This window comes from Ziziphus jujuba, chromosome 1 (genome assembly GCF_031755915.1).
Source record: "Ziziphus jujuba cultivar Dongzao chromosome 1, ASM3175591v1".
In the NCBI taxonomy this organism is placed as follows: Eukaryota; Viridiplantae; Streptophyta; class Magnoliopsida; order Rosales; family Rhamnaceae; genus Ziziphus; species Ziziphus jujuba.
This window is the reverse complement of record NC_083379.1, coordinates 12,049,553-12,075,776: the sequence shown is the minus strand read 5'-3', so window position 1 is coordinate 12,075,776 and position 26,224 is coordinate 12,049,553. Positions and strand designations below refer to the sequence as shown.

General features: G+C 32.5%; 3 protein-coding genes across 9 annotated transcripts; 1 reads left to right on the top strand and 2 right to left on the bottom strand.

The window, feature by feature from the left end:
• Nucleotides 1-2,749: 2,749 nt before the first annotated feature.
• On the top strand, nt 2,750-5,933 carry LOC107405707 (cysteine-rich receptor-like protein kinase 25). The gene is made up of 7 exons (XM_016012795.4): nt 2,750-3,593; nt 3,735-3,872; nt 4,054-4,175; nt 4,267-4,477; nt 4,725-4,962; nt 5,237-5,387; nt 5,473-5,933. Exons 1-7 carry the CDS (start codon nt 2,777-2,779, stop codon nt 5,803-5,805), a joined length of 2,010 nt encoding a protein of 669 aa, XP_015868281.3. The 5' UTR covers nt 2,750-2,776; the 3' UTR covers nt 5,806-5,933.
• Nucleotides 5,934-10,025: 4,092 nt separating this feature from the next.
• Nucleotides 10,026-14,361, bottom strand: LOC107405709 (G-type lectin S-receptor-like serine/threonine-protein kinase At1g61440). Its single transcript, XM_016012796.4, has 7 exons — nt 12,943-14,361; nt 12,743-12,856; nt 11,899-12,092; nt 11,591-11,801; nt 11,148-11,385; nt 10,857-11,007; nt 10,026-10,759 (listed from the first exon to the last, which is right to left on the bottom strand). Exons 1-7 carry the CDS (start codon nt 14,255-14,257, stop codon nt 10,445-10,447), a joined length of 2,538 nt encoding a protein of 845 aa, XP_015868282.3. The 5' UTR covers nt 14,258-14,361; the 3' UTR covers nt 10,026-10,444.
• A 3,081-nt stretch (nt 14,362-17,442) lies between these two features.
• On the bottom strand, nt 17,443-25,365 carry LOC107405710 (probable 3-hydroxyisobutyrate dehydrogenase, mitochondrial). 7 transcript variants are annotated; one of them, XR_007240324.2, is made up of 12 exons: nt 25,089-25,360; nt 23,531-23,619; nt 22,193-22,307; nt 21,035-21,185; nt 20,452-20,534; nt 20,254-20,349; nt 19,357-19,499; nt 19,078-19,162; nt 18,767-18,846; nt 18,571-18,655; nt 18,115-18,192; nt 17,869-17,952 (listed from the first exon to the last, which is right to left on the bottom strand). XR_007240324.2 is itself a non-coding variant. In XM_048471908.2 (11 exons), the coding sequence occupies exons 1-10, from the start codon at nt 25,209-25,211 to the stop codon at nt 18,135-18,137; spliced, it is 1,023 nt and encodes a 340-aa protein (XP_048327865.1). In that variant the 5' UTR covers nt 25,212-25,363; the 3' UTR covers nt 17,443-17,952; nt 18,115-18,134. The 7 variants fall into 7 exon arrangements, 5 of the variants coding, with proteins under 5 accessions (XP_048327865.1, XP_015868283.1, XP_048327880.1 ...); XR_007240322.2 differs by lacking the exon at nt 18,115-18,192 and having other exon boundaries at nt 17,443-17,952; XM_048471908.2 differs by lacking the exon at nt 18,571-18,655 and having other exon boundaries at nt 17,443-17,952; nt 25,089-25,363.
• Nucleotides 25,366-26,224: the final 859 nt, after the last annotated feature.

Genomic DNA, 26,224 nt, shown 5'->3' with positions numbered 1-26,224 from the left:
TGAGTAAACCCTGAGAGAAAGAGTTTAAGATTACGGAAAGAGCTTGGAGGAAGAGTGAATAAACTCCAGTAGAGAGAGAGAGAGAGAGAGATTCCACCTGAGTAATAAGAATTACTTTTTTATATTTTGGAGAAATAAAGTCTCTGTTTTTAAAATTGGTGCTTCAAAAGTTTGCTAAAACCCAAAATTTAAGGATACTAGATGAAAGTACTCGACAAAATGAGAAAAACAACTTTCGCCCAATGCACCACCGCATCACATGGATATTATTTTTGTAATTATATTATTATATTCTTAAATATAAAGAATAGATAAACTCAATCTGGAATGATAATTATTAAATTTAAATTCAAATTAAAAAATTAATAATTATCTATAATTTTAATATTTAATATTCAATATTGAATTATTTAATATTTAATATTTAATATAAAATAAAATTAAAGATTTTTCAAGAATATGTCAAAGCATGATTTTTATTAATCATAAATTTACATATTATATAGGATTTGACTAATATTTACAAAATAAAATATTCTATATATGGTATACATAATTGTAAATAGAAACAATGAGTTATAAAATTTAATAAAAATAATTATTTTATTAAAAAAAATTTAAAAATATATATATAGATATAAAAGGAAAGATCCCTAAAATTAATATATATATATATATATATATATATTAGATAATGGAAGATATTTAGAGGAACACTATTATTTCATTTAAATCAAAATTTTTATCTAATCAAATTAAATTTTTTGTATGAAGAAATAAAGTATATTTGAAATTTATAATTTGATGGAGAGATAAAGGTCTATTTTAAATTTATATTTCGAAATATAAATTTTAAGAATTAAAATTAAAAATTAAAAATTGAATTAAAAAAACAAAATTATCAAAAAAATATAAATCTATGCAATATAAAAAAGTAGAAGAGTATTATGTCACGTGTTATCATATTATCATTCCAAATTCTTTTCAAATTATCAATAGAAAAAAAACATCTTTTTTTTTTTTTTTATGATCCTATCAAAATATTAATCAATATCAAATGAGGCAATTATTTAAAAAAATTAAAATTTCTACCTTTATTAGTTATATTAAAAAATATATTTTTTTATTATTATAATATTAGATAATTGATTAAAAAAGTATAAATTTTTTTAAATTTTATGATTGCACCCAAATATATATATAAAATTAAATTTTGTTTTGAAAAAAATTTAAATAAACAATAAATATATATTTATAATATTATATATATATATATAAAATTATACTATAATGAACATTGCCATGCACATTAAATGTAAGTCTTAATAAAATTATATGTGACATTAAAATAAAATATCTATAAAAGACATAATAAATTATATATAATTTGATGCTGATCTGTATCATAATGTATAAACCGACACATATGGTAGTTAAGTTGTATATACATGGGGGTGTGTGTATACATTTCTTTTTAAATTCAAATTACTGTTAATTAGGTTATAATAATAATAATAACAATAATAATGAATATAATTAAATTATATTATAAGAATTTAATATAAAAAATTAATTATTTAAAAAGAATCAAAAATTATATTTGAATTTGAATTCCATAAATGAATATGTCATATAAATACATATGAATTTGAATTAAATTATATAAATACATTCGAATTTAAATTTAAATTTAAATTTTATAGATGAAAAAAATTAAATAGATAAACATTTTTTAATTTGAATTCTATAAATAATTTATCTTATAAGGTAAAAAAATGTTTATAGAATAAATAATAATAATAATACCTATAAATAATTATATTACATTGAGTATTTAATATATTGAATTAATTATTTGCAAGAAATAAAAAAATATATTTGAATTGGAATTTGAATTTTATATAAAAAAAATATTATTTAAATATGTTTGAATTTGAATTTAAATTTTATAAATGAAAAAAATTAAATAAAAAAATTTTATAAATGGAAAAAATTATATAGCTAAATATTTTTAAATGTAAATTTTATAATTGAATAGTATTATATATAGAAGTTTTTAATAAATTTTTATAATATAGATTGAAAAAAAAAATTCAAATATACTTATTAACAATAAATTTTTAAAATATAATTAATTATTATAGATTATATTTAAAATTATCTATTATTATTATTACATACTCATCATAATATGAGGATTAATACTAGTTGTTTATAATAAATATCATCTAAAAATCTAAACTAAGAAAAATGTGATTTAATATTAACAATAATACAAATATGAAAGCCATGTCAAACTTGTTGACTTGGTTTTTTTTTTTTTGTTTTTTTGTTTTTTTTTTAATGTTAAAAAATAAATAAATAACTTGACTACTATTAAAAGTTTTGTCCAATGAACGAAAATAATCCAACTTTTGGAATACGAATTGAAGGGGCCAAAAACAAGAGAGAAAATTAAGCTAGCCAACCTAGCTACATGACATGAATAGTCATTAATTAGTCAACACAGCCATCCACTTTCCGAAGAAATGACTTTTCAGTAGCCATTTACCACCGTTCATTTCCAATCGAAGACTTTTTTTTTTTTTTAAATGAATTTCCGATCCAAGACTTTGAAATCAAAGGGACCCAAAAGCAATGACTTACCTCGGTGGAATTTTTTGGTCAAGGAAAATTGGTAAAATTTACATTCTTGCCACTCCAGTCACGTCCCTCGTTATATTTCTCTTTAAATTAATATGATGACAAACAAAAAGTCGTGGGATTGATCATCACGATGACTACTCCTTCAGGTTATATGAACATGGCGGTTCCTGCTGTGATCACCTGGTTGTTTATCCGGCTTAGCATTTTCAGTGAAGCTGTCCCTGAATACCGATACCATGATTGTCCAAACACAACCACTTTCACACCAAACAGTATCTACCAATCTAATCTCAATCAAGTCCTCTCTTCCCTCACATCCAATTCCACTCGCGACACCGGATTCTACAACACCTCTATTGGCCAAGACCCCGGAACAGTTGTTTATGGCTTGTTTCTGTGCCGTGGCGACGTAACAATAAATATGTGTCAAGAATGTTTGACTACTGCAGCCAAAGATTTAGTTGAGACATATTGTCCCATAGAAAAGGTGGCTGTAATATGGTACGATCATTGTATGGTACGCTACTCAAATGAATCTTTCTTTGGCAACATGGTCCAAGATCCTTCTATTTCTCTGTACAACATACAAGATATTTCCGAGCCAGTCCGGTTTAATCAGCTGTTGCAAGTATCAATGAACGACTCCCGGACAAAGGCTGTGGATGCTCCAACTGGGGCTAAAAGGTTTGGCACGAAAGAAGCAACCTTTACATCGTCCGACACGCTGTACACCCTTGTCCAATGCACGCCTGACCTGAACAGCTCTGATTGTGATAGATGTCTTCGAGGAATGATTTCAGGTCTTATGAGTTGTTGTTACGGAAAGCGTGGGGGAAATGTTCTGAATCCCAGTTGCAATATTAGATACGAAATCTACCCTTTTTACCAGCTTGCCGCTGCACCAACCCCAACACCGGGATCAGATGGACCAACACCGGGATCAGATGGTAAACTAAAACGCATCTCATGATTTTACTAGCTAAGTTTTAACTTGTTTTAGGAACAATATTGGATACTCTGTTTGGAAAATGTGATCGTTTATATAGGAGAACTCAAATAGTTATATGTTTATATTATGGTCTTCACAGGAAAAAGTCAAAGCTCTACAACACTTATAATTTCCATTACTGCTCCAGTTGCCTTTGTTTTGTTTCTTTCCTCTGTAGCATTCTATTTCCTAAGAAGAAGAGCAACGGACAAGTACAAGGCAATACAAGAAAGAAACGGTAAAATTGTATAAAGAGACGGTGCTTTATTTCCTTGTCAAACTTTATTAAATCATGCATTTATTATTTTCTTCTACTGCACGATTTGATTCTGTCATATGCGCATTTATGAACTTCAAAGATTAAGCAACTTATTGTTTTAAAATTTTATTTTACATTTTACTTCTTGATGATTGCATAGATGGGAATGAAATAACTACTGTAGAATCGTTACAATTGGATTTGAGTACAATTAAAGCAGCCACAAACAACTTCTCTGATGGTAACAAATTAGGTGAAGGTGGATTTGGTGAGGTTTTCAAGGTATATTGCTTTGATTTAAAGAGAGTAAATTTACATATAGCTTATAATTTTTTTACATTTCTCAACACGACTGATTTTAACCATAATTCAGGGAACACTTCCAAATGGGCAACATATAGCAGCAAAGAGGCTTTCAGGAAGCTCTAGGCAAGGAGCAGAAGAATTTAAGACAGAGGTTCTGTTAGTAGCTAAGCTTCAGCACAGAAATCTGGCTAGGCTATTGGGATTTTGCCTAGAAGGAGAAGAAAAGATTCTTGTTTACGAATTTGTGCCCAACAATAGCCTTGACCACTTCCTGTTTGGTTTGTCTTCTGACGTATTTAAAAATTTCAGCATAAGCTATCAATACTGCTCAAAGTACATTTCAATATAATTTGAACTAAAATATTTGCTACATATCTAATATAAATTTTAAGATCGGTAAGAATGTTAAGGACCAATATACCATTAAATACATAAAATCGAACTATTTCTTTATCGACACACATGCAAAAGATCTAATTATTTTATACTGAGCTGAATATATTTTTACTAATAACATATTTGTAGGCCATGAAAAACAAGGACGGTTGGATTGGTCAATCCGTTACAAAATTATTAATGGTGTTGCTCGTGGGGTTCTTTATCTTCATGAAGATTCTCGACTCAAAATTATACATCGTGATCTTAAATCTAGCAACATATTGTTAGATAAGGAAATGAATCCAAAAATTTCAGACTTCGGGATGGCAAGGATATTTGGAGTTGATCAAACTCATGCGAATACCAGTAGAATTGTTGGAACTTAGTAAGAATTTGCATTACCATCTCTCAGCTATCAATCAGTGCATTCATTACTTTCCATCTTAATGATATTAGTATAAATGTTGATTAGCTTTTCTGTATGTACCATGTGCATTCTGCTTATATTGATCGCGTTATATATGCTTTCTGTGAATAGCTTTGCTTATACAAGTTACCTTGTTACTTACCAATGATGTAGAAATATTATAATTCAAATTATTTCGAATTTAAACCTTGTATTGAAACTAAATTTTTTGTTCATGATTGGCTTTCTGTAGTGGTTACATGTCTCCAGAGTATGCATTTTATGGACAGTTCTCCGTGAAGTCCGATGTTTACAGTTTTGGTGTATTAATTTTGGAGATTATAACTGGCAAGAAGAATAGCAGTTTTCTTCAATCGGATGGTGCCATGGACCTCCTGAGCTATGTGAGTATGAACCAAAATGAAACTCTGTAATCTATGTCATCATTGGTTGTCGTGACATTTTAAATGGCACTATGAATTAATATAGGCTTGGAAACATTGGACGGATGGGACAATATTGGAGATATTAGATCCGAGCCTTGGAAATTCTTATTCGAGAAATGAAGTAATCAGATGTATCCAAATTGGCTTACTTTGTGTAGAGGAAGATCCAGTGGACAGACCCACCATGGCGACGGTAGTTCTCATGTTAAGCAGTTACTCTGTCTCATTGGCATTACCTCGAAAACCAGCTTTTTTCCTTCGAACTCGAACTGACGGAGACATGCCTTCAATTGGGGTCGAATCCGATAACTCTACAAGCAAGTCTAAGTCAACTACTATTAATGATATGTCCATTTCTGAAATTTTTCCTCGATAGGGTTAATTTATCAGTCAAGGAATTGTCTAGTACGATGAATGCTTTGCTAAGTTGTTGTTAAAACTACTTTTTCTATTGCATTAGACAAGTGTTAGTTCTCAAAAGTATTCTAATCTTTTTTTTTATAATTGTAAAAGAAAATTTCATTTTAATATTTCTTGTCCAACACTAAAAAAATTGTTTACTTTTAAAAATTGACAATTAAAAATGACTTTAGAAATATTTGCAAGATATTCATATAGTAACGATGTGGAATTGAAGTCTTCTTAATTTTTTGTTATCATATGCTGGAAACTTGAGCTTAGATTTTCTGTGAGCCAATTCATGCTATTGGAAACAACATTAGAAATCCTTATCCAGTTTCGTTTAATTAGCGAACTTCCAGAACTTGTTTCAAAATGACCTCAATCCATCTTTTCACACCTGCTACGCATGGCGTCTTGATGAGCCCGTCTGACTGTTTAATTTGAAAATTTGACAAAATGACAAGTCTTTGGTATGAATTCCGTCATTCACGCCACCAAGTCGAAGTTAAAATATATGTATATCTATATAGGGAGGGACTATGTTCCGGACGTTCGGATGGGGAAAAAACGGATGAAAAACATGCTTCAAATGGTGACCCTTGGATGCTTTTTAATGTAATTGTAATGGACGGTCAAGATTAGAAGTTGCATGCTTTTTAATGGTGACCCTTGGATGGAAATGGACGATCAAGATTAGAAGTTGCTTTTCCCTCTCATTCATTCTCCTTCCTCTCCCACCCCTCTTTCACCCGACACCACCTGTGAGTTCAGTCAAAAATAGAAAAAAAATTTGCCTCCCATTTCCTTCCTCTCCCAACCCTCTTCCACTCCATTCAACACCATCTGCCACTGTCTTCTCTCCCATTTGAAGGCAGCCATCACCCACTGTGAGCCCAACCGCATTCTGATAATCGCCTTCGTTCTTTGACTTTCGGTTACCATTTTGGCTTTCCTTTTATTTTCCTTTTAGGTTCTGGAATTTTCTTCCTTTTTGCTTGTGCTTTTGCGCGTTTCTTTGGAATTTCCAACATATCACACCCTTGTTTTGTTTTTTTTTTCCTTCCTTTTCGGAGTTGTCGTTTCCTAATTCATCTGGGAGGCATTATCATTTGGGTCCTGTTTGGCCTGCAACAAATATATGCGTGGCCATAAGAAAAATTTTGAGGGCTTTCGTCAGGGTATTGAAGAATAAATTGTGAACTTCCTGCTTTTTTGTTTTTTGTTTTTTTAATTTTTTCATGTGGTTTCTACTTTAATTAGAGCCGAATTGGCAACTCGGTTTTTTTTGACAGTTTCGAACTCTTGGCATTTGTTATAGAAATGAATGCGAATTTTCCACGTTTCCTTCTCTCCCTTTCTCTCTGTTCTTCTCTATTTTGTATCGTTGCTAAGATATATAAACAGTAAAATAAGCAGAGTCAATGAGAAGAACACCTTCAAAGCCTGATTTTTTTATATTTTGGATCCAATACGCATTCTGGATCACTAGAAGGGAAGGTTCTTTTAAATCCTTTTTCTAAATTCCCACAAAATATATTTCAGTCAGATTCGTTGAAAATTGCATTTTCCTGGAAGTTGTGCCTCCTCCAAATTCCTGTACAGCTCATCCAAATGGGACGGATTGAGATGGGTGGCTAATGACTGTTGAAAATAGGAGACAACATGGTGGGAAATGGGTGACTGATGGTTGCCGAACTCACTGGTGGTTTTGAATGGGGTGGAAGAGGGGTGGGAGAGGAAGGAAATGGGTTTTTGACCAAACTCACAGATGGTGTCGGGTGGAAAGGGGTGGGAGAGGAAAGAGAATGAATAGAAGGAAAAATAACTTCTAATCTTGACCATCCATTACATTAACAAGCATCCAGGGTCACCATTTGAAGCATGTTTTTCATCCGTTTTTTCCCCATCCGGACGTCCGGAACATAGTCCCTCCCTATCTAGAGAGAGAGAGACAGAGACAGAGACAGAGACAGAGAGAGAGAAACAAGAAGGACATTGCTTATGACTGGAATGAGAAAGAAACTATGATAGGTCATGGTGAATACGATATAGAGTAGACGGCAAGGTTTGCAATCATGTTTTTTGTTGATTCCTCCTCTTCATACAGGCTTACAGCATTGTAATTATAACTTTCAGCCTATGAAGGATAGGCTCATAAGTCAAACATGATATTTGTCGTGATTATTTGACCATAAAAAATACAGAAAAATAAAACGGAAAACAAAGAAAAATAAAACAACAAATATTGACAAAAAAGATGTATTATTTCTCTCTGAAACCAATACAAAAAAGTGACCAATTTTTTATGTAATCTTTGCACGCTTTAAGTTTTCACAAAATTGACCAACTTTTTATCTAATCTTTGCGCGCTTAAATCATCTGTTATGTCAATCTCCAAGCCAGTATATATAGAATCAAACTAAAGAACATGAATTAATTTTTTTTTCTTTTTTCCATACTAAAGGAAATTTTCCAATGTCTAGGGTGACCCCATAATATGGAAAACAATTAAACATTAGTTGGCTGTACTTCTCCATAAATTCTATCATAGACCAGTGTCCTAATCAGAATGAGTGCACACGTTACGCTACTGGAACAGCAACTTGTTTGGCAGCATGGAAACTACACCAGGAATTTCTTTTGGGAATGTTCCCATCATGTCGCAGCGGATGTTGATGGAAGTGGTTTTGAGCCTTTTGGATAGTCTAAGAAATGAAGCAGCCGGTGGTGATTCTGGTAAAAAATATGCAGCTGGGAATGCAACTACTGCAGTCTTGTGTGAGCCTGATTTGCCATAGTCAGATTGCAACGACTGCTTGGACAATAGTTTTCAAGGTATTTCTGAGTGTTGCATTGGGAAAAGAGGTGCAAGATATATCGGTCCCAGCTGCAGTCAGCGATTCTTTCAACCAATAGATGATGATGATGATGATTCACTGCCTGCTTCTCCACCAGCTAGCAACACCACCCCCACTAGAGAAGCTATAGATATGCACACACGGGTCAATATCACATTGACCTGAGACTTGTTTGCTCATTTGGATTAGACCTTGTCTTTTAAAATGAGGATTTCATTTATGATTGCATTTGCTCAATGGTAGAACATTTCTGCGATATATATATATCGGAAATTCTATAGTGAGGACGGTCCGCATGAGGACCGCAGTATTAGTGACGGTTTTTCATAGTATTAACGACGGTTTTTTATAAAATCGTCACCAATACTATAAAAAACTGTCACCAACACTGTGGTCCGCATGAGGACCGTCTGCACCATAGACGGACTGATATATATATATATATATATATAATGTACTAATTCTCCTGGTACATAGTTTTTAGACTTGATAAAAAATTGCAACCCGGTAATGCTTTGATCAGAGCACATTTGTCATGCTTTTGCTGGAAACAAGAGTAATGCTTCTCAAACTGTCATAACTGTCGCTGTGCAGGCCGTTGGATGTGCTGTATGTGCTGTAATAATCATCTCCATCTATGCATAGATTAGAGTGTGGAAGGCAAATGAAAAAGTCAAAAAGTACCTTAATCTTACCGCAGGTTTTTAAAATCAATTAATGTATGTTTCCAAACCATTTTCCCTCACCAGAAGCTGTAGAAGATATTGAGAGTGCAGAGTCCTTGCAATAAGATTTTGGAACCAGCAGAGTTGCAACAGAGGATTCTGCTGATGCAGACAAGCTTTGGTGCTGTTTATAGGGTAATGAAAAGGTTAATCTTTTAGGAACAAAATCTATCATTTTCTCGAGATATTTCAATCTCGAATGCAATTCCTATTGGTTTTATTTCTTTTTTGTAATATGGTAATTGGCAGGGTAATCTTTACAGTGGGCAAGAGGTAAACGTTAAAAGGCTGTCTCAGAACTCTGGACAAGGAGATCTAGAATTTAAGAATGAATAACTGTTAAATGCCGAGCTTCAGCACCGTAATTTGGGTAGACTCCTTGGTTTCTGCTTGGGAGGAAATGAAAGACTTCTTGTTTATGAGTTTGTCCCCAGTGCAAACCCTGATCATTTCATATTTGGTGTGTATTTTCTGTTTTTGTTCCCTAATTATACTAATTTGGGATGTTTAAACCTCAGAATTGTTATGTATATAGAATTAAATAAATAAAAGATCAAGATCTTTTATCCTATCTTTTGTGTCTATTTTCGTTTGACCAGTGATAAATCCCATTTCATTTTTAAAAAACAATTATTACTTTTGATTTATTTTATTTCATATACATACTAATCTTTCTAAATGAAAGGAACATCTTTCCACTGATGAACAGGAATGGGACAGAAGATCTGAATGTAAAAGAAGTTGATTTTTCCAAACTAAGAAAAAATTCCAATGTATAGCTCACGCTACTGACTTGAAAATGTACAACATTTGAATTAATCACAATTAATGTTAATCTATCAACCACAAAAGTGATCAGCTTATACCACAAGCATTCATATAAAATTCATTTTTGCTAAATATTAATTATAAAACGCTCAAATAATAATAGGCAATATTAGCCTCCACACCAGTGGCACTCCTCTTACTTCCACATGGACTTTATAACCAATAACGGAAAAAAAATAAAAAATAAAAAGAAACTTAGCACCTAGCGCCCTTCAATCATCGAAATGGTACCTTCATTTGTGGAGCAATATTCAACACCATTTTGTGGTTGAAGATGAAATGATTTCAATGAGCTTCCGAAGTAAAACAAAGGACGCTTGGGTTTTGGACGATCTGTTTCACTGCTTAGAAGGATCACAACTTCTGGCATAGTTGGCCTATCCATGGGATGGTCCTGTGCACAAAGAAGCCCAATATCTATGCACCTCGCTACTTCCGATGTAGAATACGAGTCATCAGCTAATATTGTTTCATCCACCAAATCCAATGCCCTGTTTTCACTCCACAATTGCCATGCCTGATAATATATATTTCCTCATCTATCAGACTGAATGAAGTTCACGTAGATAACATATTAAATATGGGATCAGATACAGAGTGTCAAATGAACTCACATATGCTATTAGGCTTAGCTGTTCGTCAAAAAGATCAAAGCTGTTACTCTTCTTGCCACTAACTATCTCTAACAGCAGCACTCCAAAGCTATACACATCGGATTTCTCAGAAAATATTCCTTCCATTGCATACTCTGGAGACATATAACCACTGCATGCAACAGTAGATTCAAACATGCTAATAATAACTACACTTTGTGAATGCTATCAGTGATACATTATAAAACCAAAATCATAAGCTATCACTTAAATAAGGGGTTACTAAACATTATAACAGAAAGGTATGCTTACAGTGTTCCCACGACCCTTTGAGTGTTAGCTAGATCTATTGTTTCTTGAAAAATCCTTGCCAATCCAAAATCTGATATCTTCGGATTCATCATCCCATCCAAGAGAATATTGCTGGCCTTTAAATCCCGATGTATTATCCTTAAACAAGAATCGCGATGGAGATATACAATGCCTTTAGCAACATCATGAATAATGTTGAAGCGTCTAGCCCAATTTAGTTCTGATCTTCTTCTTCGGTCTAATTAATCAATGCAACAACCAATAGAATTTAGTCAATAGAGCTATTTTATGCTAATATCTTTTAGGGGAAGAAGATAAAAGTAGTGATATTGGCAGAACTTTCCTACTTAGCCATGATAGGCATATATACAAACTGTTTTGAGCAAACAATAAATGACAATTACTCTAAAAGTGAGACTATAAATGCCTTATGTGGAACCAACCAAAAAGAAAGCAATCCAAGCTTTTGTTGGGCATGAACTCATAAATTAATAACTTCTCTTCTCTGTGTATGCAGCAACCCATAAGCGTAACAAGATTTCTGTGCTGGAGTTTGGAGATCAAAGTCAACTCATTCTTGAACTCTTTTATGCCCTGTCCTGAGTTACTAGATAGCCTTTTAATTGCTACTTCCTTTCCATCATGTAGTATTCCCTGGCAATATACGCAACCATTAATTTTGTCAATCCATTTATGTTTTCATGTTTTAGCAGTAACAATAAATCGAATATATAAATAACTAATAAATCACCTTGTAAACAGGACCAAAACCTCCTTGCCCAAGTTTATTTGTTATGTTGAAGTCATTTGTAGCAACTAATATGCTATCAAAATTAAAAATAGCTAGCTCGTGTGGATCTTGCCGTCTTGCACTTTGCAGAGTGTCTATTGAATTGTCATTCATCTCGGTCAAATTGAAGTGCTCTGAGGTTTCCTTAATTTTTCCTGCTTTTTTGAGACCCAACAATGGATCTTAGATGCAGTCCCAAAAAATCGAATAAATAAAATACAGAGCTTATAATATTTCTATTTACGCCTGCACTAGTAGGCAATCAATAATACAAGTAGCCTGATATACGAAGTATTGCTATATATGTGTGCAGAAAACAAATATGCTCACAGTGAACCCATGATTTTAATATTAATGTGAATTAGTATTAGCCAGTTTGATTACTCAAAGGATAAAAGAAAAGAACTTGGTTACCAAATATCAATAAGAAGTTGTATAAATTCAAATATATGGTAATGACAATTCTTCAGTCCCTTCTTTCCGCTTATGGTTAGCTGCATCTAGATACCATATTATGCCATAGCGAGTAGCAACAGATTAAAGTTATTAGGAATAGTATAGGAAGCCAACACAAACAAATTCAATTGACACATTCAAGAATAGTACTGATTCTTCTCTATTTTGGACCTAACCTACTGTTTTTGCCATATGCCAAGAATAATGTGTTTTCAATGTATTTGGTTATATTCTTCCATGCAAATTGATGTTTGGGCGTTTGATGGAATTTTGTGTCTGTGTGTTTTGTAGGTAAGTGTGAGAGCGGGATAGCTAGAGGGAAGCATGTATAACACTTTCATTTTCTTACCCTTTCGATTAGCTCTCCGCCTGCACCAAGCGATAAATATGACAACTACAATAATGCCAGTAGCACCAATAGCCGCAAGACTGATGATAACCTTTTTGATTTGCTTACCCCCATCTGTATCATATATATAATTATGAACATATTATTCAAAATTGGTATTCAACGCAAAAAAGAAACTAGCTCTTAACCAAAAAGTTCACCTAGTTCTGTATGTGCAAGACGAAGAAAAAGATCTTCTCCACCATAGGAAAACTCCTGAATGTCAACAAGGTCTTTTGACCATACCAAACAGCCTATTCCATCCACAAATGTATAAGCTAGGCATGAACAATTACTCTGGCACCATGCATTGCAACTTTCAGCCTTTTCGATAAGCACATATTCATGAAAGTCAGGAAGTTTCACCATACCCATTTTCCAAAACCCATCTTTCTTTCCTTTTGGTGAAGATGAGCTATTACCAGTGCTTTTGTCACAAAGTAATTTAGTTCGTCTAACGCACCCTCCTTTCCAGTTCCCTTTCTTCCACTCCTCATTTGATTTTGGGACAAAACCTTTCATACACTTGCAAATTGGAGATCCAGATGCTTTACATAGAGCAAAATGTCCACACACCCCATATACGTCGCATGAACTCTTAGGTGCTTCCCATCTAAAATACCAATCAGTTTCTTTGTCCTTCTGCATAACCTTTGCAATACCTTGTGATGAAATGAACATATGACAATAGCTGTTGGAGCATATGTCCATAGAGAAACTAGCTGATCCTTGCTCTACATCTTCTTCCAGTTTAAATCCACTTAGATATGACGGATCCATTTCAGGCGCACCAGTGAACTTAATCTTGTTCCATGGTCCACTTCTCCAGTGAGGATTTGATCCATTCCAGATGAACGCTTGTGACGGCCTTTGTTGTGAGAGTCCCATGGTGAAGTTTCCAATTGATGGATCAGTTTCAGTTTTCCAGGAAGTCAACTCATATCTCTCACCAGTTCTAACATTAAAACCCATCTTTTCTTTGGGTAATAATGCATTTCCAGGATGTTCAACGCTCTGCCATAGAACTTGTCCTGATATACTGTCTTTGAGAACCAAGCTTCCATTGTCAAAAAGCACTGCAACTGAATTATTAGAATGTGGGACAGGAATATCAGTTGACCAGACAGAGTTTGCCTTCCCATCCACAAGATTCAGATTTCCATTGCTGCCAATTATTAGAGTTGCAGCAGAGTCTGTGACTGCTAGAGCCTTCTCTCTGTTGGCTATCCACACAACTACTTTACTCGGAGATATTTGCTTACTGTACCAAATACCCACATATTGGTTGCCAGAACTATTAGGAGTGAAGAATCCTAACTCGAATATTTGGCTTGGTGAGACAAGAATTTGTGCTTTAGATAATGCTTGGGATGGAGTTATATTATAAACTGCATGGCAATAATGTGATGGAAATGAATAGAACAGTAGGAATACACAAAAAGGAATAACACTGCAATACGTGTATTTTGCAGCCATTTTCCTAGAGTGTAATATGTAAGAATTATATGCAAGCGTTTTATCCCTGTACTTTCAATTTAAATCCAGTAATAGAGATACAGATCCTAGTTCAATCATGTTACTGCCAGATTTATAAAACAATCATTGTCACTTTGAAGTAATTGGCCTCTATGCAAAACAAATTCTCATAGTGGACAAAAATTTATGTGAAGATTAAAATGTATGATAGAGATGTTTCTTGGTTCGGTTAAAAAAAAGAAAAAAAGAAAAAGAGATGTTGCTTGATTAAAAAATAACAAGTCGAACCCAAACATGTTTCCTAATGTAATTAATTGTGGATTTATCATAATTTTTTAATTTTTTAATAATATTTGTAAAATATCTAAATAGCCTTTGACTGTTAAATGAAAATGATGGAAACTAACAGAAGTGTATAAGCGATGAAAAATGAAACACGTATGGGGTCTTATTGATGCCAGATCAAGGGGGTATAGATCTCAAAATTGACCAAGTTTTTATGTAATCTTTGCACGATTTAAGTTTTCACAAATCATCTGTTATGTCAGCCTCCAAGCCAGCGTATATAGAATCAAACCAAGAACAACACGATTTTTTTTTTTTTTTTTTTTTTTTTTGGTTTTTTCATACTGAAGGAAATTTTCAAATGTCTAGGTTGACCCCACAATATGGAAAACAATTAAACATTAGTTGGCCGTACTTCTCCATAAGTTCTATCATAGACCAGTGTCCTTATCATAATGAGTACACACGTTACGCTACTGGAAAAGCAACTCGTTTGGCAGCATGGGAACTACACCAGGAATTTCTTTTGGGAATGTTCACATCATGTCGCGGCGGATGTTGATGGATTTAATCAAGTGGTTTTGAGCCTTCTGTATGGTCGGTGGTGATTCTGGTCAAAAATATGCAGCTGGGAATGCAACTGCTGCTGTCTTGTGCAAGCCTGATTTGTCATAGTCAGATTGCAATGACTGCTTGTACAATGGTTTTCAAGGTATTTCTGAGTGTTGCATTGGGAAAATAGGTGCAAGATATATTTGAACAAATAGATGATGATGATGATTCACTGCCTGCTGCTCCACTAGCTAGCAACACCACCACCACTAGAGAAGCCATATATAGGCATACACCAGTCTCACGACGACCTGAGACTTGTTTGCTCAATTGGATTAGACCTTGTCTTTTAAAATGAGGACTTCAATTATGATTGCATTTAGAATATATATATATATATATACTATGTACTAATTCTCCTGATACATAGTTTATATATATATATACTATGTACTAATTCTCCTGATACATAGTTTTTAGACTTGATAGAAAATTGCAAACCGGTAATGCTTTGATCAGAGCATATTTGTCATGCTTTTTCTGGAAACAAGAGTAATGCTTCTCAAACTGTCATAATTGTCATTGCGCAGGCCGTTGGATGTGCTATATGTGCTGTAATAATCATCTCCACCTGCGCATAAATTAAAGTAAGGACGGCAAATGAAAAAGTCAAAAAGTACCATAATTTTACTACAGGCTTTTACAATCAATTTATGTATGTTTCCAAACCATTTCCCCTGACCAGAAGCCGTGGAAGATATTGAGAGTGCAGAGTCCTTGCAGTACAATTTTGGAACCATCAGAGTTGCAACAGAGGATTTTGCTGATGTAAACAAGCATGGAGAGGGTGGTTTTGGTGCTATTTATAGGGTAATGAAAAAGTTAGCCTTTTACAAACAAAATCTATCATTTTCTTCGAGATATTTCAATCTCGAATGCAATTCCTATGGTTTTTATTTCTCTTTTGTAATATAGTAATTGGCAGGGTAATCTTACAATGGGCAAGAGGTAGCAGTTAAAAGCCTGTCTCAGAACTCTGGACAAGGAGATTTAGAATTTAAGAATGAGGAGCTGTTAATGGCCAAGCTTCAGAATTGTAATTTGGAAAGACTCCTTGGTTTCAGCTTGGAAGGAAATGAAATACTTCTTGTTTATGAGTTTGTCCCCAATGCAAGGCTTGATCATTCATATTTGGTATGTAGTTTCTGTTTTTGTTCCTAGATATATCATTGAACTTTATTTTGGGTTCATCTTGTTCCTATCTATACATTCAGTACAAAATATAAATGGCTCTGAATCTACTATAACACAAAAATATATCTACATTCGTGTGAATATGTATAGATCACACCAAGTGTGGAAAATTTTAACTGGGATATGCATTTCGAGATTATAGAAGGGGTTGCACAAGGAATCCTTTACCGTCATGAAGATTCTCTGCTTAGAGTCATCCATCATGATCTGAAAGCTAGTAACATAATGTCAGATAAGAAATGAATGCTAAAATTTCAGATTTTGGCATTGCAAAGTTGTTTCTTGTTGATCAAACTAGTGGCAAAACAAATCAAATTGTGGGGACCTATTAAGTATACATCAAATAACCAGGCTCAATATTGCCTTCTAATTAAGGTTACATTTTGTCTCATAGAATCAGCAAAGCAATCCTACATATTGGAGTATTGACCACAGCAGATATATGGCTATACATGGAAAATTTTCAGTAAAGTTGGATGTCTTTAGCTTCGGAGTATTACTTCTGGAGATCGTAAGTGGACAAAAAAAATAATTGCTTTAGACGTGGAGAGAATGTGGAAGACCTTCTAAGCAATATAAGCTTAAATACTTACATTTTCTTTTTGCCTAAATTGCGTGAGAGACTACTAAATATCGTAATACTGCCCCTCTGCATTCAACAATATGTAAAATGCAGGTATGGATAAGATGGAGGGAAGGAACAGTTTCAAACCTTGTAGATGGCTGGATAAGAGGTGGTTCGACAGCTGAGATAGTGAGATGCATTCACATAGCAATGTTGTGTGTCCAAGAGAAAGTAGCAGATGGACCAACCATGAATTCAGTTGTTATCATGCTCGGTAGCCACTCTCTCTCTTTGCCAGCACATTCAACACCAGCATTTTTTATGCATAGTAGCATCCGATCAAACATGCCTAGGGTATCAGATCACAATTCAAGCACATTTGTCCAAGTGTTCACAAACGGAGCTTCAATTACTGATTTGTTCGCTCGGTAGTGTTTTTACCCCCTTCTTGTGGGGTTTGGATTCTTTCTAAGATATTGTAGGCTCGTGGTGTGAGATCTAACATATATAACGTATTAACAAATCAACATCACAGAAAGAATTAATGTATTAAATGTGTATATAAATATATGTACATGCAGAGTGAACCAGCAAGTTTTCTAAGAATGAATGGAGCCATATGCATAACTTTTGAAGTTAGCTGACAGTTACAGGTACAAGGCACTGAAAGTCTGCTCAGTAGATTCTGACACAACAGCAAGAGAAGAAGGAAAAAAACCAAACTATGATAAGGACATCAAAGTTGTCCCTTCTCATTTATTAATCCAAAAAGTACTACTTTATTCATCCAGGCATTAGGTACTTAATTTTGGAGTCTTATCATAAATAGTGACAAGGACTCCTATACAAGATTTCAAAATTTGGTATCCTTATTACCCTGCAAGTGAAGGCTGTTAAATGGAAGTTTCCCACTAAGAAATTTTCTGCCAGCAGTATCTGCTGCACTTCAGACTAACTCTCATTTTTCCCACTGTAATAATGACGGAAAACACAGGAAAAGTCCTTGTTCTCATGACCGTCCTGGCAAAGCTCTGTGTATCTGCAGAAAACAACCAGTTCATTACAAAATGATGATCCAACATATAGTATGAAATATTATATTCTTCCACTTTTTCTCATTTTTAGTAATGAAAATATCAAAGAAAAATGCATTGGATGTTAATACAAGGCTTAATCTAAATTCTGTTAAGTGTCAGAGTACCCTAAAATACTGATCATAACTCATAAGGTAGCAGGAAGTTGTAGTTGTTGTGAATTGCTTAAATTTCTGACTGGAAAACTATCAAATGAAAAAACAGTTAGAACTTGGAAATACAGGTAGTAGCTTCATTAAAGAAATTTTCTAAACTACAATGGATTTAAGGACAGCTTAAATTTTCATCTAAAGGCACAAAATATGTTACATGGACTGAAGGACAAAAGAAGATGCACATTGGACATTGGACAGGAGCACACTTTAGGCTACAATGGAAGAAGATATACACTCATAAAGAGAGGCTCACTGAAAACTTAAACTACATGAGAACCTTACACTTGAAAATTTGGTATAACCAGCAATTTGTCAAGAAGAAACAGATCTTCTAAACAAAAGCCCATAAATAAAAACATTGAGTAGTCAATTTCCTAGGGCTAAAGATGATATGAAAAAAGGACCCACAATGTGCTCAACACAATAACTCCTGCACAACTCAATGCATATGGAGTTACTTTACGCCATACACGATCCATTTCTCCTAGATTAACTGCATCATTACACTGTTCTGTGAGCAACCGAATTACATGTTTATCCAAAATTTACTGATTATGAGAATAGTAGTCTCAGAATTTTGAGTCAAGTAGGTAAAGGAATTTACATCTTTTGTGTTTGGAATGTCACAGGACATTTAAGACCAACAGCTTTGGCTGCGCTTGCAGCAAGGTTCAGATCTTTAGCCTGCAAAATGTAGAATGTAATATAATCAATAACTCTCATTGTCAATACCACCAATCCAGGTATTATATAATTCCTCATACGCAAAGTTTTTCTGAGTATAACATTTGTTAGATTTTTTTCACTCCATCTACTTGGCGACCCACTAGATAGGTGCTACTTCCTAATAATGGAAGGCCAAGGTAGAAAGAGTGAAGTTGGTATTACATTTTTATATTGCGAAAAGCCACTTACCATAAGCTTTGATGCAAACCCACCATCATAATTCCTTGTAGAGGGCACCCCCTCCATTACTCCAGGAACTGGATTATAGGTATCACTGTCATGCATGACATGTCATTGAATTAATCATTATTCAACAATCAGAAAGAAAAAAATAAAATAATATAAAAGTAACACCTTAAGATAAAGAGATCTTCTGGAGATCACTAACAATTTATTTTAGCATCCTAGGATTTTACTCTATTAAAAACTTCATAAGTTTAAATGCAACTAGAAAATAACAATTCATACCTACTCCAACAGCGAGCACTTGAACAGTTGAAAACTTTTGTCAGAGTGCTCGCAGCAATTCCTAGAGACTGACCAAGAGCAAGGGCCTCAGATACCCCAAGCATACTAATAGCCATTGCCAAATTATTGCAGATCTTTGCTGCCTAAATAGCAAACCATATTACAAGTATCAGATACTTTGCTAGACAAATATCCATAGTTATCCAAATTTAGTAATTTTAATTTGACATGATGAACTGCCAACATACAAATAAGGATGAGTGAAATACTATTAACAGGTCAACAGGTAGCAGCAGAAATCCATTCTCACCAGATATCCATCTTTATCATGGTAGAGATTTTGCAACATCTCAACCATGGCAGTTAGCCACCACGAAAAATGATTACAGTTTTAAGTTCAATTGCAGCCAACCATTACAAGGTATTAGTGATGAAAAAATGTAGGACACAATAAAGGGCTATTTAACAGGTTACTAACATTTAAGGCTTCTGTTATTATATGTTTAAATATTTTTTTTTATCCTACATGTTACATAAATTTGGAATATAATATTAGCATTATTAAATTTTACATTCGCGTTTGTCTTTGTCACTCTTTAGATTTTTTCTCTTTGATTTTTTTTTTTTTTTCTTTTCTACATGTCATGTGGACATTTTTCTATATCAATTATGGAAATTAGTAATAGAATAGTCAATAAAATATTATGGTCAGTTTGAGGTGGATAATGCTTAAAAAAAGAGGTTGAAGTACTAAATTGAAATTCATGACAAAGTTAAAATAAACATACTTGAAAAGTGCCAAAAGAACTGCATTGAAAGTGCATGCTGACAGTTCAAAACTTGCATAAAAGATTTTAAAGTTTGCTAAAAGTTGCATTTCCATGTTTGAGAACTAACCGAACCATTTCCTGCTCCACCACAATATACTGTGCTCTTGCCCATAGAAAGGAATAGTGGTTTTGCAGCCAAATAAGCTTCCTCAGAGCCACCAACCTGCATACATATTGCAGTTGTTTTTTTTTATCATGAGCACTACCAAGAAGGCATGAACTGAATAAAAATCCTTTGATTTTTGAGGGATCAGGAGCATCAAACCATGAAAGTGAGTGTCCCAGCTTCTGCAGCAAGCACACCTCCAGATACTGGAGCATCCAACATTTTCGGGGTCTCCCAATTATCTTCGTCACACATTTTTTATCAGTTTTAAAACAAATGATCTGAGATAGCAAGCCCAATTATGCAGTAAAAGCATAATAAATAGCATTTCTGATCAAATTAACATGTTTTTTACTATTCTACATTAACTTGATCCTTCTAATCAAACAAAAACAGATGCAGATTTTTAACACAACAACCATAACCTAGTTGCTTTGATCCTCTTTCTTCTTCATAACAGAAACCAATTAACAAAACCATAGTTCAAATACGCAATGTTAACAAGACTACTTACATTAGAAAACTTTAATTAAACAAGACTTGTCAAGAGTGATCCACTTTTTGCTTGCCTTCTTACATGAGAAATTATCTAGATATCTGGTTACACACAATCATTTGCATACTTGTTCGACGAAATTATTGAATGAAAAAATTCATGCCAGACTTGTGAAAACCTCAAAATATAAAATAGCAGATGAAGCATAGAAAATCTCTGACTGACATGTCAAGCAACAGGCTGTACCTTTTTTTCCCTTTAATATGCAGTTAGAGACAGTTTCAGAAAGCTTCCTTGATGTTTGTGGATCAATGGTAGATGAATCTATTAATAGCCTCGGTCTCAAAAGATTCCCACCATGAATCAAACCATTAGGTCCAGTATAAACATTATCTACCTGCAATAAAATATAGAAATCAATAAGTCACTTCCTGGCACCTTAAAATTTGGTGATCACAGCCTTGAAAACAAGAAAACGCCAGTATAAAACAATATTATCAAATTAATAATCTGGTACATGGAGAATTCAGTACTCTGCCTATCAATTAGGTGATATGTTTTACTTATTCGTATATTATGTACAATAATGTGATAGTAATCCAAATTTTTTGTAACATAAGAGGATTAATCCAACAGTAAAAGCATTAACCGTGAGATTTCTATTGATTTTTTGTATCTTGTCTCCCATTAGAGGCTCCTTAATATCTCCTTTATTTCAATATTTGTTAGAGATTTCGCTGTGCTAGTCTATTGAAGATCTAACAAGTAAAAGACCATTAGTGAACCTTAATTTCTTTCTAATGGCGCAATTAGAGCCTATATTCCTATAAATGTGCCATATTCATATGACTTAACGTGTGCTTCAACAAAAAGTTCATCCTTCTGTTACTCTACAACTAGCTTTCTAAGTCTTTCATGCATAAATCTAGATAGGTGAATCAACTCTGTCAAGAAGCTCGCTATTGTGGATGAACCATCGGTGGTTAGTCAACAGTGTATAGACTGACAGCCATACATCCCTGTTGAACCAGGCTAACAAAGCATCTCACATTGGTTGAAATAGGTTTCTTGCAACTTGTTTTTCAACACCAACTTCCAACTAAAACTATTTTGGTGCAACTAATTATCCTCACCAACAGAAAGAAACTAGAATTATTACATACTACATATTTCCAAAAGGGGAAAAACAAAAACTTCATATAAATCAAAAGCAAAATGAACACATCAAAGAAGGACAAAGCCCTAATTTGAAGGAGTTAAAAGGATCAAAAGTTTAATTCTTTGTGTCTCTTTGATCAGATTGAGAACTGAAATGTTTTTGAGAGATTTCAGTAGAATCATTAAAACAGAGGAATGGATTTTTATCCATACAAAGAAAGGAGTAAATGGAAACATCAAACTCACATGAGATGAAGAAGGTAGCATTGTAATTACAACATCACTATCTTCAGCAACTTCAAAAGGTGTTTTCTTTGTATCAACTCCCATGTCAGAGAACTTTTTCATGGAATTTTCATTTCTGAAAAAGAAAAAAAAAACAATAATAATAACAGCAGTTTAAATTAAATGCACGCTCTACAACAAAACTGCTCTACCATAGGTTGAAATATGATATGTTTTTTATTTTTTCTTCAATACAATATAACTTTAGCTCTTTAGCTCTAAAATGTGCCACGATAAAAAAAATTGACTATATATATATAATACTTTTATAATATGTATATCTGCATTGTAAAAATTTATAAATATGAACACAAAATATTATTGTCATTAATAAATTTTGAAATTTATTAGCAATAATAATTTATATTTTCAACCGTATCCATAAGTTTCTATGCTAACGATATCTCCACTATAGAGAATATATATATATGATGCTTTTATTATACATAATATTTGAGAATATAAAATAAATAATAATTTATTATAATAAAAAAGACAAAAAGCTGTAAAAATAATATATATCAAGCAAAAATACAATATAAAAAAAATGGATAAAAAAATACAAATTCTGGACGAGGTTGTTCTATCTTCACTAGTGTTAGTATTATATCAAAATTCTTATGTGATTATTAAAAAAAAATTTGCTTATAAGTAAATTTAATTTTCAGACTAATTATTAGATAAAATGAAGAATGCATTTAAAGAGCAACATCTCAAAAAATGTATGTAAAATCGAATGAAAAAAAATCATATTAAGTCAATATCAAAATTTTAAATGTGAATAAGAAAACAAATAAATAGAATTCTAACAAACATGAATAAAAGTAATACTAAAACTTTAAGTATAAAATATACACATACCATTGTTCAAACTTTATTATTAAAAAAAGAAAATAAATTATAAATTGAGTTTATTATATATTTAAGATATAAATCAAATTAGAACGAAAAATAAATATATAAATTAAATCCATTCCACTTTGAAGGAAAAGCATTGGATATTTGAATTAAAAACTTGTAATTTGGTGTTTTATTAATGGGGGGGGGGGGGGGGGGGGGGGGGCAAATTTCTATTTTTATTAATTTTAAATATATAATATAAGCAACCTAAAAGAGAAGAAAAATAAATAAAATAAAATTGGGTGGGGCGGAGGCAATAGCTAGATCCCATCCCTGTCAGCATGTACAAGCAAAGAAGAAAAGGAAAAAAGAAAAAACTGAAAGAATGAGCAGAAATTTCTATAAAGTTTTCCATAAAAGTCAAAATGGTGAGTGGTTAGAGAGATTCAAATACGTTACATGTCATGTACGGCTACTTTGTATCCAGCTTTGACCAGATTGTTCGCCATTCTCGAACCCATATTTCCCAGTCCTATAAACCCAATACTCTGCAAATATTCCATCATTTAAATAAAATAAATTTTACATTAATGGTTTATTAAAAATAATAATAATAATAATAATAATAATAATAATCCAATTGAACAATACCTATGTATCCATAATGTTTCACAATTAATACTTTAAAACAAAAATCAATAATAATCTACACGTTTGGCAATATAAATTTATCGCTTGGTTTGGCATATTAACTGAAAGAAACAATGATTTGATTATGCGTCTATACATTCAATCCATTGTACATCACAGTGCCCGAGAACAATTTAATTTATGAAAATAATAATTTTTAAATACAAAAAAAATCAGATTCAATGACACAAAAAGCAGAAAAAGTGGAACCTTCAGAGTTCCAACCAGAAAGTGCCATTTGTTAAAAAAAATTAATTATTATTATTTTTTCTTACGTCTCTTGTTTTGGCATTCCTTTAGACCCAGATATGCATATCTTCTAATCTTTTTGCATTCGCAAATAATTTATTAAAATATTTTCCTATCTTCTTCCCCTATGTATGGATTTTAGTTTTCTTTTTCCCCATCCTCCAATAACCAGCTTTTAGTTTTCTCTTTCCTATTTTTGGATTTTAACATCTTTGTTTTCTTTATCCTGCCAAATCAATAAAAGAAGAGCAAGTTGTTTTCCGCTACCCATTTTTAAAATATGGTTTTAAGGTGGGAAAAGTTAGATGCTTGGCAAAATAAATTATGTGTTTGCCAAACTATTAGAGCAAAGAAAAACAATAATGGGTAGAAAATAATGGGGCAAAAAAAAAACAATAATAGAGAGAAGAAATACAAGTTTCAATGAGATATGGTAGTAGAAAAAACAAATAGAACTTAGCCAAATGAAAAAAAAAAAAAACAAAAAACAAAAAAACCAAATAGAAGATAATAAGAAAGAATAGGAATAGTAAAATATGATTGAGAAAAGTATGAAGATATATATGAGACGGCAGAGATTTCATTATTCCAAGAAGATGAGTCAGATCACATTCAAAGTACACTCTAATGGTGGTTTTAGTTTAAAATATATATTAAAAACCGAAAATGTATAGATAAACATGTAACTTATTCGTGTCAATATGGCATTGGTCTATCCCATTAAGGAATTTTCTCCCCAAAAAAAAAAGAGACAACCCCACGTTTTCCTAAGATAGAGCCTAAAGCTAGCTTACCATATGTGCTTAAAAAATTAATATCCAACAAGAAAATAAATCAATTTGTTCAATATTCATATCTGAAGAAAAAATAATATCTAAAAACATCACCACAGCTATTGCTTTGGTTGATAAGAATTTGAAAATAATGTAGTAGTAACATATCAACAATAAAATTAGCCAACAATTAAAAACCACCCACAAGAAAAAAAAAAAAAACAAAAACAAGCCCACCAATTTCCTCACATAATTAATTCAGAATCAGCCAAACAAAAAAAAAAAAAAAAAAAAAAACCACCAACCTCGAACTGGGATGAAACTTGTGTTGAAGCTCTTCGAAAAATCGAAAACTGAAAAGGTAAAGACATAGCTGTAGATTTACACTTGGAAAGAGAAATCATTGATCTCAATCTAGAAATCGCCATGGTTATCCTCCTTTCTCTATCTCTGTGTTTCTCTCTGTCTCTCCCTCTGTGTCTCGCTCTCTTACTCGGTACTATGCATGCAAACAAAGTAACAGGGAAGAAAGAACGAAGGAACTTTGTCTTTATACATATCTGATTGAATATCCACGTAATCGGTCCTGATCTTCTCAACTTTTTACTTATTTTTAATTACCAAAAATAACATTTTACTTGTTTTTATATATTACTCTCTCGAACCCGGACAAGGTATACGTTAGCTGTTCCAATCATCTCCTGCAGATTATTTTTTTATTTTTTTATTTTTTGGATTATTGTTGAATTATTGAACACTAGATAATTGTACCAGTATTCAATTATGTCCAAGCCATAATAAAAGAAAAGAAAAAATTTTGGCATGAAAATGAATTCCAAAACGGGGCCAAGTAAGAAGAAAGAGGACAGAAAATTACTATAACAGCCCTCTATTTTTGCGAGAATTATGTACATGTGTGTTTTTAAGTCTAATAATTAAATAGATTTTTATTTTTATTGTCTAGCAATTTATCCCCCTTTATAATGTTAATTGAAACTTTAACATGTGACTATTTCACATTTTATACAAATATAATTAGTTTTAAAATATTTTTTTGAAAAAATAATAAAAATAATTTAAAATTTCCAAGATAATAAAATAAATATTTTTAAAACTTTTACAATATAATTAACTAAAACAATCCTTAAAAAAATTCTAGAACTCTATAGAAGCACCGAAAAGTTCTTACGATTTTTTTTTTTAAAAACAATCGTATAACTATTATACTTTCCTAGGTTATATATACGTATTTAGAAAGTGATTTGTTTTATATATGTTGCTAACTTTTTATTTTTTCAACTTCCTGGTTGTAATTTGGTATAAAATATATATATACATTATATATATTCAAATTTACATTTTTCTAGCATTTTAATATTAATTAATTTCAAGTATAAAAATTTATGGCATACCATCCAATTGATGGTTAAAACTTAAAATA

Bases quoted from the DNA above. Each gene is read 5' to 3' on its own strand.
- LOC107405709 (XM_016012796.4), bottom strand. From the start codon at position 14,257: ATGGCTGCAAAATACACGTATTGCAGTGTTATTCCTTTTTGTGTATTC. The intron at 11,008-11,147 runs GTAAGCATACCT...TGTTGCATGCAG, and splicing joins CAAAGGGTCGTGGGAACACT to TGGTTATATGTCTCCAGAGT. The intron at 10,760-10,856 runs GTGAGTTCATTT...ATATATTATCAG, and splicing joins AGCTAAGCCTAATAGCATAT to GCATGGCAATTGTGGAGTGA.
- LOC107405710 (XM_016012797.4), bottom strand. From the start codon at position 25,211: ATGGCGATTTCTAGATTGAGATCAATGATTTCTCTTTCCAAGTGTAAA. The intron at 23,620-25,088 runs GTTGGTGGTTTT...GAATATTTGCAG, and splicing joins AAGTTTCATCCCAGTTCGAG to AGTATTGGGTTTATAGGACT. The intron at 19,500-20,253 runs GTTAGTTCTCAA...TTTGCTATTTAG, and splicing joins GTGGAGCAGGAAATGGTTCG to GCAGCAAAGATCTGCAATAA.
- LOC107405707 (XM_016012795.4), top strand. From the start codon at position 2,777: ATGACTACTCCTTCAGGTTATATGAACATGGCGGTTCCTGCTGTGATC. The intron at 3,873-4,053 runs GTAAAATTGTAT...ATGATTGCATAG, and splicing joins GGCAATACAAGAAAGAAACG to ATGGGAATGAAATAACTACT. The intron at 5,388-5,472 runs GTGAGTATGAAC...GAATTAATATAG, and splicing joins CCATGGACCTCCTGAGCTAT to GCTTGGAAACATTGGACGGA.